At 30.8% G+C, this 17,001-nt stretch overlaps 1 protein-coding gene across 3 annotated transcripts in view; it reads right to left on the bottom strand.

The window, feature by feature from the left end:
- Positions 1–1,144: 1,144 nt before the first annotated feature.
- The window catches only part of LOC139517357 (plasminogen-like), a 193,024-nt gene continuing 177,167 nt past the window's right edge, over positions 1,145–17,001 (bottom strand). Inside the window, exons 1-5 of one of the 3 annotated variants that reach the window (XM_071308313.1) lie at positions 9,655–10,005; positions 4,708–4,845; positions 3,041–3,277; positions 2,140–2,334; positions 1,147–1,419 (exon numbers count right to left, since the gene is read on the bottom strand). In XM_071308313.1, coding sequence (XP_071164414.1) covers positions 1,202–1,419; positions 2,140–2,334; positions 3,041–3,277; positions 4,708–4,845; positions 9,655–9,952 — 1,086 coding nt within the window. In that variant the 5' untranslated portion in view covers positions 9,953–10,005 and the 3' untranslated portion in view covers positions 1,147–1,201. Of the gene's footprint in view, positions 1,420–2,139; positions 2,335–3,040; positions 3,278–4,707; positions 4,846–9,654; positions 10,006–17,001 lie in introns of those variants that run through there. The other 2 variants (XM_071308331.1, XM_071308321.1) reach the window with 2 other exon arrangements.

Genomic DNA, 17,001 nt, shown 5'->3' with positions numbered 1-17,001 from the left:
TGTCCATAGATTTATGAGTTTTGAACAGCGGTATACTACTGGTGTCTTTATATATCTATAGTATAGAAAATAATGATGTCCTGATAAAGATTTACAATAAGTGCCGGAATCAGACAGTTTAAATGACGGCGATCTTAGAATAATAAACTTATTGGAAACATTATACATTTATCTTTTTAGTATTAACCAACACGGCAAATTGAACTACTGTGGAATCAGTTATATTCGTTGGATACCAATTTTCATGGATTTCATTGGTGCAGGTTAATCATGAATTCAAAAGTGCAACAAATTTTACATTGGCTTGTAAGAAGTCTTTGGCATAACCACCAAATTTTCAGTTTTCCTCAATCCAGGAAAATTGGTACCAATGAAAATAAATGAGTCCACAGTATAAAAGCTTCGTTTTGACAAAATGAAGAACATTCCAGAAAAAAAGCTAACGGCCTAACAATAAACGACATCAACCAACGAAAATAACTGAAAATCACGTTCATGACGTTGAACAGACACACATATTATATGAAGGGGTTAAGGTTGCTCTTTGTTAATTGATGTCCATACCACGCATTTTCTCATGACATATTTGATACTCATTGATAATTTTTTTACCTGCTTGTTCTCAGATACGATATCAATGTTTCATCTAATAGAAACACAACTTGGGAATGTTCCCAGTATAAATGTAGTAGGATAGCGGTCAATTCTTAAGAAAATAGGTAGTATAACCTGATGTTTTGACAATTGCAAAAAAGGTAGTAAATGTGACCTATAAAAGAACGGTATATAAAAGAGAAACTTCAAAATAAAGGTGGAACAAGTTCATCAAAGTGGTAAATATATGAAAGTTGTTGTCATTCGTTTGTGATGTGTTTTATCATTTGATTTTCCATGTGATTAGGGATCTTCCGATTTAATTTACCTCTGAGTTCAGTATTTTTGTGATTTTACTTTTTTCTGTGATAAAATTGCAGTGTCTATATTTACATAAGTGCAACCTGTAACAGCGCAGTATTAGAACAAGCTATAAATAAGTAGAAAAAGGCTAATGTTATATTTCTTTATTGTACCATGACTTCTTATTAAATAATTGAAGCCAATAAAATTCAACAGCCTTTAAAGTTTGCTATAAGAAAAAAAATCTTACCAAATAAATATATTAACGAAATTAATTTAACAGAAAGCTTAGTTTGAATATTTTTTAGCATTTTGGTACGGGACAGAATTCCCAGACTACATTTGGATCAGTAGCATAACACCAAGGAGCTCCTGTATTGTCGGGATCTCTACAATAATTTGTATTCTTATCTGGACCTGCTGGCATTGCCCCTTTCAAAGTCCAGAAATCGCATGTTATACCAGTAACCGTACAGGTGACTTTTCCTTGATATGTAGTGCTATCAGTGTAACAATCTTCATCTTCATAAAAAAGAAAAATCACAGTTCAGTCTTTCATATACAATCTTACTAGACACTTTTTATATATTAAACCATGAACGATTCAATATTGCATTTAAATAAGATTATTTACCGGGTTTGTAATAGCATATGCAACATGACAGGTGCCTCATGTGAAGCAGGTTTTTTTACTCTTCCTGAACACCTGATATCCCCCCATGTTTTGGTGGGTTTGTATAGCTTATTCTTTAGTTTCTTTTTTGTCTGTTGTGTACTATTATTTGTCTGTTTTCCTCTTTGTTATCCATGGTGTTATCATTTTATTTTCGATCAATAAGTTTGACTGTCCCTCTGGTATCTTTCGTCCAAAAACTGACACAATTTGGAATATTTTAAGTCTTGACATATGATTGGACAGACATGTCAAATATTATACTTTTGTATCTAAATCGTGTGATTGTTATTTGTCAATATGGTATAGGCTTAATTTCTATGTGAAACTGAGGTTAATTTTTCATAAAACTCTAGTAAATCGAATTATATATATGGCGCACACTTGTCTCATTGAACAGTGTGCAGTGAATTTTCTAAAATGTTTATCTAATGTTTTATTCAAGGTAGGAGTAAAGTTTAGTATTGGTTAAGTTCAGTGTATAAGATTTAATGTATGATTGGAAAAAAATCTGTTTTATCTCTGACTGATTGTTAGGCAAAATAATTCCACTTATATATCAAGCGTACCTGTGCATGAAACACTATAACCAGTCGTCCACTGATCATCCGAACCACATTGAGACACGGGACAATGATCTACAGAAGTTCCTGGTGACAGTGTATCGCATGTGAACACCATTCCGATGAATTTCCCAACGTGGAAGAGGTATGTTGTGTCAGTCGGTACCACAGGGAGTCTTTCATCCACATTGCAGGCATCACCTGTTTATTCAAAAAATGTGTTGTTTTAAATCACTTTAAATCACAATAATTTTATATTCAAAAATGTTGTTAACAGTGAGACGCTATGAATTCAACACTTACTCTTTCCGACAAATACTACAGTCATTTTATTATATCCCAAAGTTGGAACTTGCAAAGATAACGTATTCGCCATGTAATTGGTCTAGAATTAATACTTTCACAATGTGTCTCAAAGTTGGCTAAAAATAATAAGACATTTTTTTTAGATTCTTCAGAATGTTAGTAATAACAAACCTCTTAAAATAACAATCAATTTTCTATAATGTCTCAGTTATTACTAAATTATAATTCTGGTACCTTTGATAACTATTTACACCACTGGGTCGATGCCACTGCTGGTGGACGTTTCGTCCCCGAGGGTATCACCAGCCCAGTAGTCAGCACTTCGGTGTTGACATGAATATCAATTATGTGGTCATTTTTATAAATTTCCTGAATATAAAACTTTAAATATTTGTAAAACCTAAGGATTTTCTTATCCCAGGAATAGATTACCTTAGCCGTATTTAGCACAACTTTTTGGAATTTTGGATCCTCAATGCTCTTCAACTTCGTACTTGTTTGGCTTTATAAATATTTTGATATAATCCTAATCTGTTAAAATATTATTGTAATTATACTTAATGCTTTTATATTTCAAAATTACAAATTTAGATTTACTTACATTTCACGATGTAACAATAATCCCAGTTTACAGCTGGATCAGAAGTGTAACAACCAGGACAACCTTCGTAATGATTGGTCTCTCTGCAATAGTTTGTGTCATGTGCTGTTGTGTCTAAAGGTAAATACTGTCTGTAGTGTGGACTATCTGTGTTCCAGTACTGACACTGGATACCACCGGTTGTATAACTGATTGTACCACTATATTCCGAACTAGTTGTCCAATAGCAATCTTTCGCTGAAAGAGGCAAATAAATATTGTTCACACTATTTATTTTCGCCGTATATTTTAATTTTGAATCGCAATGTTGTGTATCTCCAACTGTGTAAAATAAATAAATGATGTCGGCGTGGTTGTAGAAATAAATATATACATTTTCTTAGTTAGAAACAAGATATATTTTGCGAGTATGGTCTTGAGGAAACGATGATAGTCCGTCGGAAGGGGACGATAAATGGCTGACCCGTGTTAAGAAAGAGCCATATCTCTTGCACGTTTTAGACACCCTTGTAGATTTCGAAAAAGAGTAGGCTAATGCCTCTACAAGGCACCACTCGCACCCGCAAAGTGGAAAGGGATTAATATAAGTTGCAAAACTTGTTTCCCAATCCACTATAATTAAATAAATTAAACTAAACAAGATATAATAAACTTACAATTTTGGACTTATGGAAGAACATCCATGAATATGAACTCCCCTTTAAGCTACTGCAATGTGCTGTAATATGCAGATAATGTGATGATTTTGCTAAATGAAGCTTACGATTTCATGACCTTATTTCTACCGGACTCATTTATCCATTTAAACATCCTTCATTATATATACTACTAAACTTCTTACACGTCTATGATCTTTTACGAAAGCAGTTACAGAATTATACTATATGCTTACATAAGCACAATCATATAATATTCCCATATACAAACAATACAAAAAAGAAGATGTGGTATGATTGCCAGTGAGACAACTATCCACAAAAGACCAAAACGACACAGACATTAACAACTATAGGTCACCGTACGGCCTTCAAAAATGAGCAAAGCCCATACCGCATAGTCAGCTATAATAGGCCTGGATAAGACAATGTAAAACAATCCAAACGAGAAAACTAACGGCCTTATTTATGTAAAAAAATGAACGAAAAACAAATATGTAACACATAAACAAACGACAACCACTGAATTACAGGCTCCTGACTTGGGACAGGCACATACATAAATAATGTGGCGGGGTTAAACATGTTTGCGGGATCCCAACCCTCCCCTAACCTGGGACAGTGGTATAACAGTACAACATAAGAACGAACTATAAAAATCAGTTGAAAAAGGCTTAACTCATCAGATGGACAAAAATACAATTATACGTTTACTTCATAGTGGTGTACCTACATAGACACAAACATAGAAAATTCATATCTACCAACAATGATTAGATTTCATAGTCATACTTAATGGATGTTACAAATACTTCCACCACTATATATATAAAGCATTTTTTTTTAAATTTGTTCTATGAGAAGCATAAGCTTGATAACCTGTAAAGAAATAAAGAAACAATACTAGCAGAACAAAATAGAAGGAATGAGTCCAACAAAGAAACATGTATATCATTTTTCGATGACGCAATAATTGGTGAATCTAATGGTAAAATTTTGTATAGGAAGTACCTCCTAGTATTGTCCAGTTCTTTTGTTGTGAAATAATAGTAGAAGTCTCTAATGCTGTTTCTTGGGCTGTGGATAGAGATTTATCTTCAGTTGTTTCAAATTGTACAGTCTCAGCAAAATTCGTTGTGGTATATATATCTGAAAAAAATCAAATAATTGAATAAAATTGAGAAAGGAAATGGTGAATATGTCAAAGCGACAACCACCCGACCATAGAGAATACCTTTATTGGCGGAATGTTAGTCAATTAATAGTTTCCTGGTATTTTCTAAACCGCGGATATTGATAGCCATGAAATACGCATAGGTAAAACGAAAATCGCTTGCAATGCAGGAATTAATCAAAGCTCTGATTTACTTACTAGGTATGGTTATACTCTTCGTAATTTACAGTTATACAACTCATAAAAAAAGAGGCGAAAGATATCAGAGGGACATTCAAACACATACAGACTACATAAAACACATTATAGTAAACGGAAGGAAGAAAATAAAGTGTTGAAGGAGGTTACGGATTTCTAAATATTTTCATTTCTTAAGATACATTTATTTACCTTTTACGTCATTTTGGAGAGTTTTCTTACTTGCCATACCACATAATTCTTTTTTTATATTATTTGTTCAAACTCGCATCTAATGAGGTAAAGTTAATACCATTTTATGTTATGATATTTCTTTTCCCTTATCAGTTTATTAAAGGGAAACTTCGCAAAAAAATCAAAAATTGATATTATGTTTATTCTGTATAAAAATGCTCAAATTCATAGGTATTAAAGTTTTATTCTGCTAGATAAGAGATCACCATCGATTTTAAATTTAGAGTATCAATTCTCTCCGGTCGGCCATTTTGTCACCTTGTCCGATTTGCAGTCGCGATATGTCTAAGGACCAGAACTACAGTAACCCGATGTAGTCGTAATTGCGTGTCGATATCTCGTCAATCGTACGGTTGTTTTATCCGACTAGTTAACTTGATACGGAAAATTTTCTTTTTTTTTTAATAACCATGATCTGTTATTTTAAGACTGATAATATAGGAATTAGTGAAAAAGTCAAAATTTCAAATCATAAATAAGTCTTCCGTGAAACTTTAATTGTTTTCGGCAATCTAATTAGTTCATAATTCTTTTATGTAATAAACTTTATTCAAATAAATTAGGATCTTCGCTCCACTGATCACCCGCATGGCTAAAGGTATTACTCCCAAAGGTGTTGTAGGGGGTGTGAGGTGACACGTTCAGGTATTCAAGCGATTTCCTGTCGAGTTTGCAAATTCATGCATCGTTTCACTTCTTAGTGTATTGATAAGTGTACACGGCCGATAACTTATAACTTTCCATTTTGAACTATTAGGTGTATAATATACATCTCTATCTTGCGTGTCCGAAAGTGATATAATATATAGTCATTACTAAACATATCCGCTTGTTTATGAATAACATTTCTGGTTAAAAGAAAATTATTTATAAAAATATAAATAATACCAAAAAAAACAACAGATCTGATGAAATAAAATAAAAAATCCAAGAGTAAATTTGGTAAAATGTAATATATACTCGTTGTCAATGGTGAAGGACAGATTGGAACATACCAGAAATATATTGATTTAAAAAAAGGTACGCACTTGTCGACCATTCGTATATACGCCTGGATTATAAGTTACGGAACTATAGCGCAAATTAAAATATATACATTTATACATAGAACATAAGAAAGAATAATATATTTTGCGTAAATTGGGGTAAAAGTTTTGTAAAATGAAAAGTCCACGTATGCCAACAGTAAGTAATCATCAAATGTCGATAGATTATTGTATACGAAACGAAGAAGGAGAAGAAGAAGAGATTTAAACACAGGTCGATATATAACTTTATTTGGCTCATCGAAGTTATGGACATTTATAATTCAATTAGATTGTTCTCGAAAAAAGGACGAAATTCGTCTTCGTCACAATTGTTCCAAAATGCATGTAATATATACGCCACTGGAAGTACACTTATACCGAGGGATGTGAATATTTTCCGGGAAAACTATAGAGTATCAAAGTTTCAAATCAATTTCGGGATTTATTTTCTCTCTAGATATTCAATGACAGCAATTTAAAGAAACTGCTTGTCCGCTTTAGTGGTATTCTTGCCAGTTGAAACAGACTTATAATTACATTAAAAAATAGGGAAGGATAACATTAAATTCGTTGTCTTTTTTTATACATCGTTGGTCAAATAGCTAAAGTATTATATATAGTTACGGTGTTAGACGAAGAGTATTTTAAGAAGGACATTCCCGATTATGTATAAATTTTGTTGATGTTTTTCACACTTGAAAAGCATATCTGTTCGTAATTTGTCGATTCCATTCCAATTAGATCCTTTAATTTCCTGTCAATTTTTTTAAACATTTTTCTTTTTAAATATCTGAAGTCAGATTTAAAATATTTTGATGAGCACATTAATTTCTAAATAGGTAATTAAAGATCACTTTGGATGGACTAAAATATATAATTGCATTGTTAATGATCTGTTTGAAATATTTAAGGCTGCCGATCCTTATTTGAAATAGTACAATTTTTAGTTCATAAACTCGTGTTTAGAAGGCTATTTTTATTTATAAATTCTTCAATTAAAATAATTCAGTGTTTTATCGTTACTAAAGTAATCAAAAGTCATAATTCATTAAAAAGTGATCTTATGCAAAATATAAAAATATACAACAGCTATCCAGTTATTATGCGATCTTATTATTCCCGTTAATTAATTTTAATTTTTTTTTTTACATTCATGTGTCTGAAATTTTGTCGGAGTCCCGTTTACAATTATGTTGTTTACACCTGAATGCCAGTGAACCGTGACGCATAGATTTCACTGAATGAGGATCAAAGGATTAGAATTACATAATGCTAATCTTTTAATTACCTTGAGTTAACCTACGCATTCAACATTCTTTAGGTGTCACAAAACAATACACATTTTATTTCCACCGTACAAGCAAGTGAAAATGTTTGCTGTAATGAAGCAAAAACGTCAGAATACAAACATGTATTTTTAATACACTATTGATCATGTCAATTTCATATGTTTGTTTAAAGTATTTGTACAAAACAAATCATAAAAATGTTCTATGTATGAATTAATTTTATTATTAAAATTCGTTTTAAAATATCCACACGATCTAATTTTAAAAGTTGCATGGCTATCACTTATTTTTCGTTGGTTAATAGCTACACCAAAAGTCGTCGATGCGCTTTAAATCGCGTAATTAGATGGTTAACGAACAAGACTTAAATGAGATATGTTCACTCCCGGCATGCATCAAAGACTTAAACTACGTCACATAAGTCAGGAAGTTTCAAAAAATAAAATTAATAATTCCCAATTTTCTTCTTTATTAGATTTCATATCAAAATAAAACTGGGTGAATATGTTTTTTATGGTATTATGAACATAATAAGATGAAAAGTGAAAAATCGCTAATTATCCCTTTAAGAATAGACATACAAATATACTCCACTAAGTAATTTAATATAATGTATAGTTTTTTACTTTCTTCAATTTATCTTCACACGTTAGCGTTGACCTATCCCACAACATAATTCAGAATATTGTCCATTTCATTTAATATTGCTTGATAAATTGAACAGTGGCGAGTTCATCCTGGAATAATAATGGAGTTATTGTTGCTTAACTTTAATTTGTCTTGTAGTACGTGGTGGAGAAAACTGCCTACTTAAACTACATTTTTTGTTGATAGTTTAGTCTTAGATGCATGATTTTTTTTATTCGTTGTTAGTGGTTTTGACCTAGCTGTCAGATAACTGCGAGTACTCTCAGATCTGTTAATTGTGTCTTTTTGTGTCGGGATGTATAAGTACCCGGCCACATCCACTTGTATTTTTGTCCATCTGATGAGTTAAGCCTTTTTCAACTGATTTTTATAGTTCGTTCTTATGTTGTACTGTTATACCACTGTCCCAGGTTAGGGGGAGGGTTGGGATCCCGCTAACATGTTTAACCCCGCCACGTTATTTGTGTATGTGTCTGTCTCAAGTCAGGAGCCTGTAATTCAGTGGTTGTCGTTTGTTTATGTGTTACATATTTGTTTTTCGTTCATTTTTTTTTACATAAAAAAGGCCGTCAGTTTTCTCGTTTGAATTGTTTTACATTGTCTTATCGGGCCTATTATAGCTGATTATGCAGTATTGGCTTTGCTCATTGTTGAAGGCCGTACGGTGACCTAAAGTTGATAATGTCTGTGTCATTTTGATCTTTTGTGGACAGTTGTCTCATTGGCAATCATACCACATCTTCTTTTTTTATATTGTCTGGTAATTTTCGAATTAAGATTTAAAATGTGGTTTTGCTATCTTCCTATGCATTGTTAAATATTTATATTGATAGAAAACATATTCAAGTGCTAACGTTTTTCTTATGAAAAAATCTATTTTAAAGATGTTTTTTTTAATTATTCAACATATAAGGCAACATTGTGAATTTTAAGAAAACAAATGGTTTGAAATACACCGTTTGTAAGAAGATAGCATGCTATAATTGCAGAGACAAGTATTATAAATCTTGCATCTTTTACTGTCACGTGAATTAAGGATGTAAAACAGTTTGATTCATAAAAAATAAGTTGAGAGCGAAAATACATATGAAGCTTCAAAATACAATTTAGGTTGAAGAGCTTTCTTAGGTTGATCGATAAAAATATTCATCATGCCTATTTAAATTAATAACCATCAAACCGAGAATGGTGCGTTACTTTGATAGAAAAAGTTGTAAAAAAACAACATTTTCCATATACCGTATTATTCGTATAATTGTTATATTGTTTCAAATATTTATTTTCGTATGGTATTTAAAGAATCTAACTTTATATTATATCTGAACATAGTATTACAAATTACAAATTTTAAACAGATTGTAGTTTTACTGAGAATACTTTAGCTTACCTTTCGGAATGGCCAAATATTGGTTTTCGTCCGTGTCATTTGTAATAAAAATAGTTGAATAAATTGTTCTATGAAGTTCACATGCTTTAGATAAGTCGTTATAACTTGCTGCATTACAATGTGGACTTCTAACACATTTTGATGCACAGTAATTTATGTTTTGTACTTCCACCGAAAGTTCTACAATCACGGTGTTATTTAAGCGATAGCCTTGCCATACTGTAAACTGTTCCTCTTGTATTTGGTAACAGTGTGACATTATAAGAAAGCATGGTAAAATGTGAAGCAACATAGCCATCCTTAATTTATGCTATGGATTTCAATTCTGTGTTCTATAATATACACACTTCCTAGGACATACGTACCAAACGTAATGCTGATTGGTTTAGTTCATTAGTTAAGTACCTTAAGTCCAATATCCAATGAAAGCATAGTGTGATTTTATATAAGAAACTATTGGTTTTAGAGAATATTAAGACAAGGACCAAATTTTGCATCAATGTTTGTAAAATCAGTGCAAATAATGAGAACCTGAACTAGTCTCATGAAAATCATAAAATATATTGATTATTTTAAAAGGAAAGTTCTATCTTTTGACTTTAGAGAACTTTTGCGATAAATTTTATATTATAAGGTTGAATAGATTATCAGACTTTGATATAAATAGATTACAATATATTTTATGATTGTCATTAATCAGTTCAAAATTATCATTCTTTGCTCTGATGTACAAATATTTCAATGTTTCATCAACATTTTTGCAACAGTAATAAATATATCCTTTGTTTAAACTATATTTGTGAGTAGGTTTCCGTCCTATAACGAAACAAAATCACATGAGATCTTTAGTCCTTCAAGAGCGTAGGTAACTTAAACGGCATCAAATATTAATGTTCAATGACGGTTCTTTTTTCATACGGCAACTCAGGTAGGGTTAGTATAATAACTGAATAACTGGTTGCCACCGCATGTTGGTTTCTAGATATGCAATATGAATTTAGGTATATTACACTGGAATAAATTTGTAAATTAGATTTAGAATTGCTGGCTCTTATTAAAGAATTGTACGGCGTAAGATTTTTGTGGAATTTGTTCCGATACGCAAAAGATCATTGCTGTTTGTAAGTGAAGTTTATTTTATAAAAAAATCGGTTTCATTTCTGTCATTGTGTTGGCTAAACTATACGTCTTTCTAAATATCTATATTCTGCTTGTGAATCTTAAGTTACTTCAACATTTTCTATTTTGTTTAAACAAGATTCCAAATATTTTGATAACCAGAAGTCTGTTTGAAACAGAGTAGCAAAGTGCTGTAATATTAAAACAGTTAATATGCAGAATAAAAGTGACGATCCAATTTGTATATATATCAATATGAAAACTATATCAAAGTGCTGATTTACATTGTTTAATTGTATTTAAGGAAAATTTTGGATTATGTGGCAAATAAGACCAAAATTATTGCAGAAAATCAACAGCTATCATTATTATCGAATTAGGTGACAATGATTATTCATTATTTTCCCTTCGGCTAACGGTGTCTACAACCTATGCTAACCAGGTATCACTTCCAATTCCTTTTTCAGTGAAGGTATAAAGCAGTCCTATCAGTTCATGTGGTATTATCATTTGCACGGTTACTTCGTTGGTTACAATAAATGCAGAAAAAATACCTTTATAACTAGAAAAAAAAATGTAATCAATTTGTGGATTGAGCTTCTCGTTTAAAGTTATTCGTGACGGGTATCACTATAGAACCACAGACTGTAGTCATTCCTTATCATTCTGTAGAGTTCAATGTTTTGTAGTCTGTGTTTTGCTTTCAGGACTATCGGTTGTATGTTTGCCATAATTGTATTTACTCTTTGGTGTGTTGTATCGAAACGCAGCTAAGCATCTTATTCTCTTTTTGTTGTTGCATAAAATGGTTCCGTAAGAATATTCATTCGGATCATAATTATTTCTTACATGAACGTCAACTAATTGCTTATCATAACAAAACTATATTCTAAAAATAAATCGTCATTTTGATGATTTTATAAAAACACTTTTAACCAGAGACGCTTTTCGATAACAATGTTGAGTAAACGCAAATTGATCAAAAGTACTCAAATATATCTTTTTCTTATAATATAATGATATGCTTAAACCCGTCTTTAAATGTGTACTTTAACCCCCAAAACAGTGTTTGGTTTGTAAAATTTTTTAGAAAATGGAAAGAGACTATATCGAGAAATTGGCAGAATAATAAATTCATTATTGATAAAATTGTGCGAACCCACATTGTATATTCAGTAGGATTGTTTGGTATTCTGAAAAGACAAAAGCGAAAACGACTGACCATACTATTACAAAACAATGAAAAACAATCAAAAGACAACAGTCTGTTATAACCGTTACAATTTCTAGAAATAAGATAACTTTGAAGTAGAACGTTTATCCATTATACTGCAATCATGGATATATAAACTGGTATAATCCCTTATTAAACTGTGTTTTCGTCTTTTCGTTGGTCAATTTGGTCTAGTCGTCAATTTCTTTTTATAGCTGGCGAATCTAGAACCAACATAAAAGATAAAATTTTCATCGATTACTTGTATTCATTTAATTTAACGTATATATATATCTAAGATATATAATGGCTAATAAGAACAGCTTTGTTCATGTATATTCCTTTTGAAAATGTATAAAAACACTTCCTTTTCCGGGTTTCTGTTTCAGCATTGTCGTCTATCGCATAAATGTAAACATACAAAAGGAAAACATTTAACACCATTTTTTAGAATAAATTACTTCAAAAGCTTTATGGAAACATGAACAAATAGCACTTTGTTCATTTAAAAGTTACCAACAATATCAAAGTTTTTAAAGAACTTAACTATTTTTTATACCTATTAACCCATCACTTACTTTAATTATAGTTTATTGACTTATAAATGTAGGGTTAAACATCCGCAATCGTTACTTCAACGTTTCAAAATCAAAGCAAACAAGTAAAATATCCTTAGGTGATGTATTTAAAGAGGCTTTTTATCTTTTTTCTTTATGAAAAGACAATACATATGCACTTTGGTGACATTTACGGATGTCAGAGGTGAAAAAGAATAGTGAAATTTCTTTTATAAAGTAATGTTATATCTCGATTATTTTAAAAGAGGTAATAGTAATCTCAGATACATAAAATATATTTCACGTTACCACATCAATTTATATCATATCTGTTTTGTATTACACGTATTTGTTAGAAGGATGTCAGACCGTTCTTAAAAGAAATTTAAAAACGAGTATTAAAGAAAAAGTAAAAAAAAATGTTTTTCATGAGTTCATTTACCTCGATGTTCTTCTTTCTTATCATAAAATACACTACGGCTAACCGAGAGATTGGTCGGTTAATCTATATTGAGTATGCGGCTATATCGGCGGTTGGTCTGTTAATCGGGTTGGCTAAAGTCTGTTAATCAGGTGTTATCGAGAAAATCATTGAAAGTTCAGCATGTTTCATTGTATAACTTTCTAAATATATTTCCATCATAAAAAGTATTCATGTCTAACAAAACAGTTCAATGCACTGAATCAGTGGTGTAATTATTATTTTTCTAGCTTCGATGTACGATCTATAAAATGAAAAGGCGGGTTACTCATCAATAAATTTATACACATTTCACACACATAAAATGTAAACAAAATGACACATTGGTTAAATTTACTTGTATTCAATATTTTGAACATCAAATAAAGAAAGGCATTATGTTTGTTAACCATATTGATATCATTGTGTGAAAAATCTACACGAAAATCTGTATTTTGGTGACATAAATCAATCTTTATTTAAAACCTGGTCTGTTAATGGGTCGGATGTATAAAACCCGGTCTGTTAATTGGTCTGTTAAGAGTTATGAAATGACAATAAAAGTATAATTTAATTGATATACGGGGTGTTATCGGATCAAATGAGAAGGCTCAAGACGAGCGGCTACAATATACGAAAACAACACATGAGCAATGAAACATAACATATACGGAAACAACACATGAAATTGAAAATTGATAAAAATGGTTTCAAAAAGTGTAATATTAAAGTAATATTAATTTCATCCAAGAATGATCGCATATATCATGTTGATTCTGTTTAATTGTCATGAATGACACAAATTTGTCATCTACATTGGTAACCAGTATATAAATCAGAGATCAACGTCGTAATGTAACTTAACATCAGTAAGTAAAATATATTGGGATGACAAAATATGACAAATAAAGAAAGAATAATGAGTAAGATAAATAAAATGTAAAGAAAAATGACATAACAATTTAAAGAATACAGAAATAAACAATACCCCCAATCCGGACCCTCTAGTATACACGAGAATCTGGATGGAAACGCAGAATATAGAATAATATATTTAAGGACAGTAGAGAGTGATACATGTACATTGCTAAAACGAGAGAAAAATAATACTTGTTTAAGAACACACACATGAAACACCGATGGCTGTTGAAACAATAACGGATTGCGATGTACTTATATTGGTGACAAAATCTAGAAGTTTACATGCGGACAACTATGGTGGCAGGTTAATGCCATTTTGCGTTTTAGCGTTTTCGCCTTACATATTCTATATGGCGAAAACGCGAAATTTTTTGCGAAGTCGAAAACGCAAAAACGCGAAACCGATTTCTCGTTTTCGACTTCGCGATTTCGCGTTTTCGCCCTATAAAATATGAAAGCCGAAATCGCGAAAAGGCGAAATGGACTTCACCGGCTACCATAGACAACTGTAGTTCTCCTCTGCACTTATGTAGAAAGGAACAAAACGGAATAAAATAAATTGAAACTTAAAATAACCAAATGTAGCTGCATTCGCTCCTTTCCGTTTACTCCTTAAGAGTGATTTGTAAACAACATATGATTAAGTAATAGAAGAAAAGAACAAATTGGATGATGCTGACGAATCAGGGTTTAACGTCCAGTGACAAATACCATGTTCATATATGAACGAGAACACGTTATATGTACCCTGTGTTGTATTAGAAAGACACTTTCAGTCGGAATTGAGAACGTGCTACTTCGAACAGACACAAAAATTAAGGCTGATTGAAAACGTCAATAAAAAATTCATGCATATTCTAGAGGCCAATCCATATCACGCTATATTGAAGTGACACACCCTTCAATAAAATGCAAAGAAAGTCAAAATAAAAATGTTCTTTCTAGGATACTGTGGCACCGTATTGTCATTTTTGTTTACTCAGTAACATCTCATTCTTAAATTTTTCAAGGGGAAAATATAAAGGTAGCAAAATTATTGTCGTGGCTAAATAACTCTTAAGGAGGCTCGAGGGTATAAAAATTTCAGAAAAAAATCAAACATTTGTTTTTCATTACAAATTTTATTTATTTCCTTTTGCAGTTGTTACTTTATCATATGGTACAAAAATCATTCAAAACAATCAATTCGTGTTGGCTCAAGATGACTTTCTAAATGTATACATCATTGAAAAAGTTCCAAATTATCTCCCTTTGATTGAAAAATGCCATTTTTTGGCTCTAAAATTGAAATATCTTTTTCAACTCATCGGTGACCTATCTTTTTTAATATAATTTCCATATAAGCTGTACTTAAACTAAATTATTGTAAAAATTTTTTTTTAACAACATAATAATTTTATTCATCAAAAATTGCTTGTTACAAAAACTATCAAGATTCCAAGCTTCTCTTGATGTACCCTGTTACACTCCACTGACTACCCAGGGAATAATCAGCTGATTAGATATACATTTATACATTTTATTAGCTATATAGATACAATTACTGTAAAATAACATTACTATAAAATTATTCATATGTTATGTTATTTTTAATTTTTAATAACATTGGACTTATTATCTTATCTCTATTTGTGTCTACTCTCTTATTAAATTCATTCACAAAAATTCTGTAGACATCTATATTTTTTGTTTTCTGTTCAGATACATAGTATGTCTTATATATAGAAAAACTAAGTATTGTAATTAAAAAATTGATGGAGAAATACTTGTTGTCTGTGATTTTGTACCCAAATATTAGGTGTTGTAGTTTTATCACAAAATCTATATTACATCTTATAAGGAGGTCATCTATTTGTTGCCAAAATCTTGTCAAATAAGAACACTTAAAAAAATAATGATTATAGTCTTCTTCTAGGTTACAAAAATTACACATATTATTGTTAGTTATTTTCCATTGTGATAGAAGCTTTTTTGTTGGTACAATAAATTGTAGCAATTTCCATCTGAAAATTTTTAATTTATTTTCAGTTAAAAGTTTAAAAATAAAATTATACAATGACCTCATATTTGGAGCTTCTTTCATTGATAAAACTTTAAGCCACTTGTTTATCCCTATTGATGGTTCGTTTATATTGCTCACTAGTGAATCATATAACATTTTATTTGAAAAACATGTAGTCTCAAAATAACGATTTTTCCATGTGATCTTATTTCTCTGGACATTTACTGTACTTTTAACAGAATTTTCTTTTTTAACAATATGAATCCAATTATGTGGAATAGATTGTTTCAATTTATGAAATTCAGCAATCCAGTTTACCTTACTCTTTAATTCTTTTAAAATATTATTTTCTGATATTAACATAGTTTCGTCAGGAATGTCATTTAAGTATATTATATCACTCTTTATCCAGTTTTCAAAGATGATTGGTTCATTATGAAATGTAATGAATTTATTTCCCCATATTATTTGCTTTCTTATATCAAAATATGTGGCTGGTTGTTTTGTTTGCCCACCCCCAGTCAAAATCCAAGCCTTTATTACTTCCCTATAAAATTCGGGAACATATTTGAAGTATTCTATATGTTTTATATCATTTAAATTCATGTTGAATATAAACAAAATATTATTTGACACTTTTAGATATTTAAAAGGTATAAGCTTCCAATTGGCAATTTTACCATTAACAAGTCTATATACCCATGATGCCTTTAGCGACAAAAAATAACTTTTAAAATCAACCATTTGTAAGCCCCCTTTTTCATATGGACGTATTATCAGATTTCTTTTTACTTTGTCAGGCTTCCCATCCCAAATATATTTAAAGCTTCGTGTTTCTAGTTCTTTAATATAATTTTCGGGAATTATGCAAACGCTTCCCAAGAATGTAAATAAAGGCAAGATAAGTGTTTTTATAATAAGTATTTTCCCTAAAATTGAAAGATTTCTTTTTTCCCACGTCTTGAACATTTTAATCATTTTTTTCTATTTTGCAATCCCAATTTAATTTTTTGCATTCCTCTTTATCATGGCCAAAAAACACCCCTAAAGCTTTGATTGGTTTATCTCCCCAATT

This window comes from Mytilus edulis, chromosome 1 (genome assembly GCF_963676685.1).
Source record: "Mytilus edulis chromosome 1, xbMytEdul2.2, whole genome shotgun sequence".
Classification (NCBI taxonomy): domain Eukaryota; kingdom Metazoa; phylum Mollusca; class Bivalvia; order Mytilida; family Mytilidae; genus Mytilus; species Mytilus edulis.
This window is presented reverse-complemented; position numbering and strand designations above follow the sequence as displayed.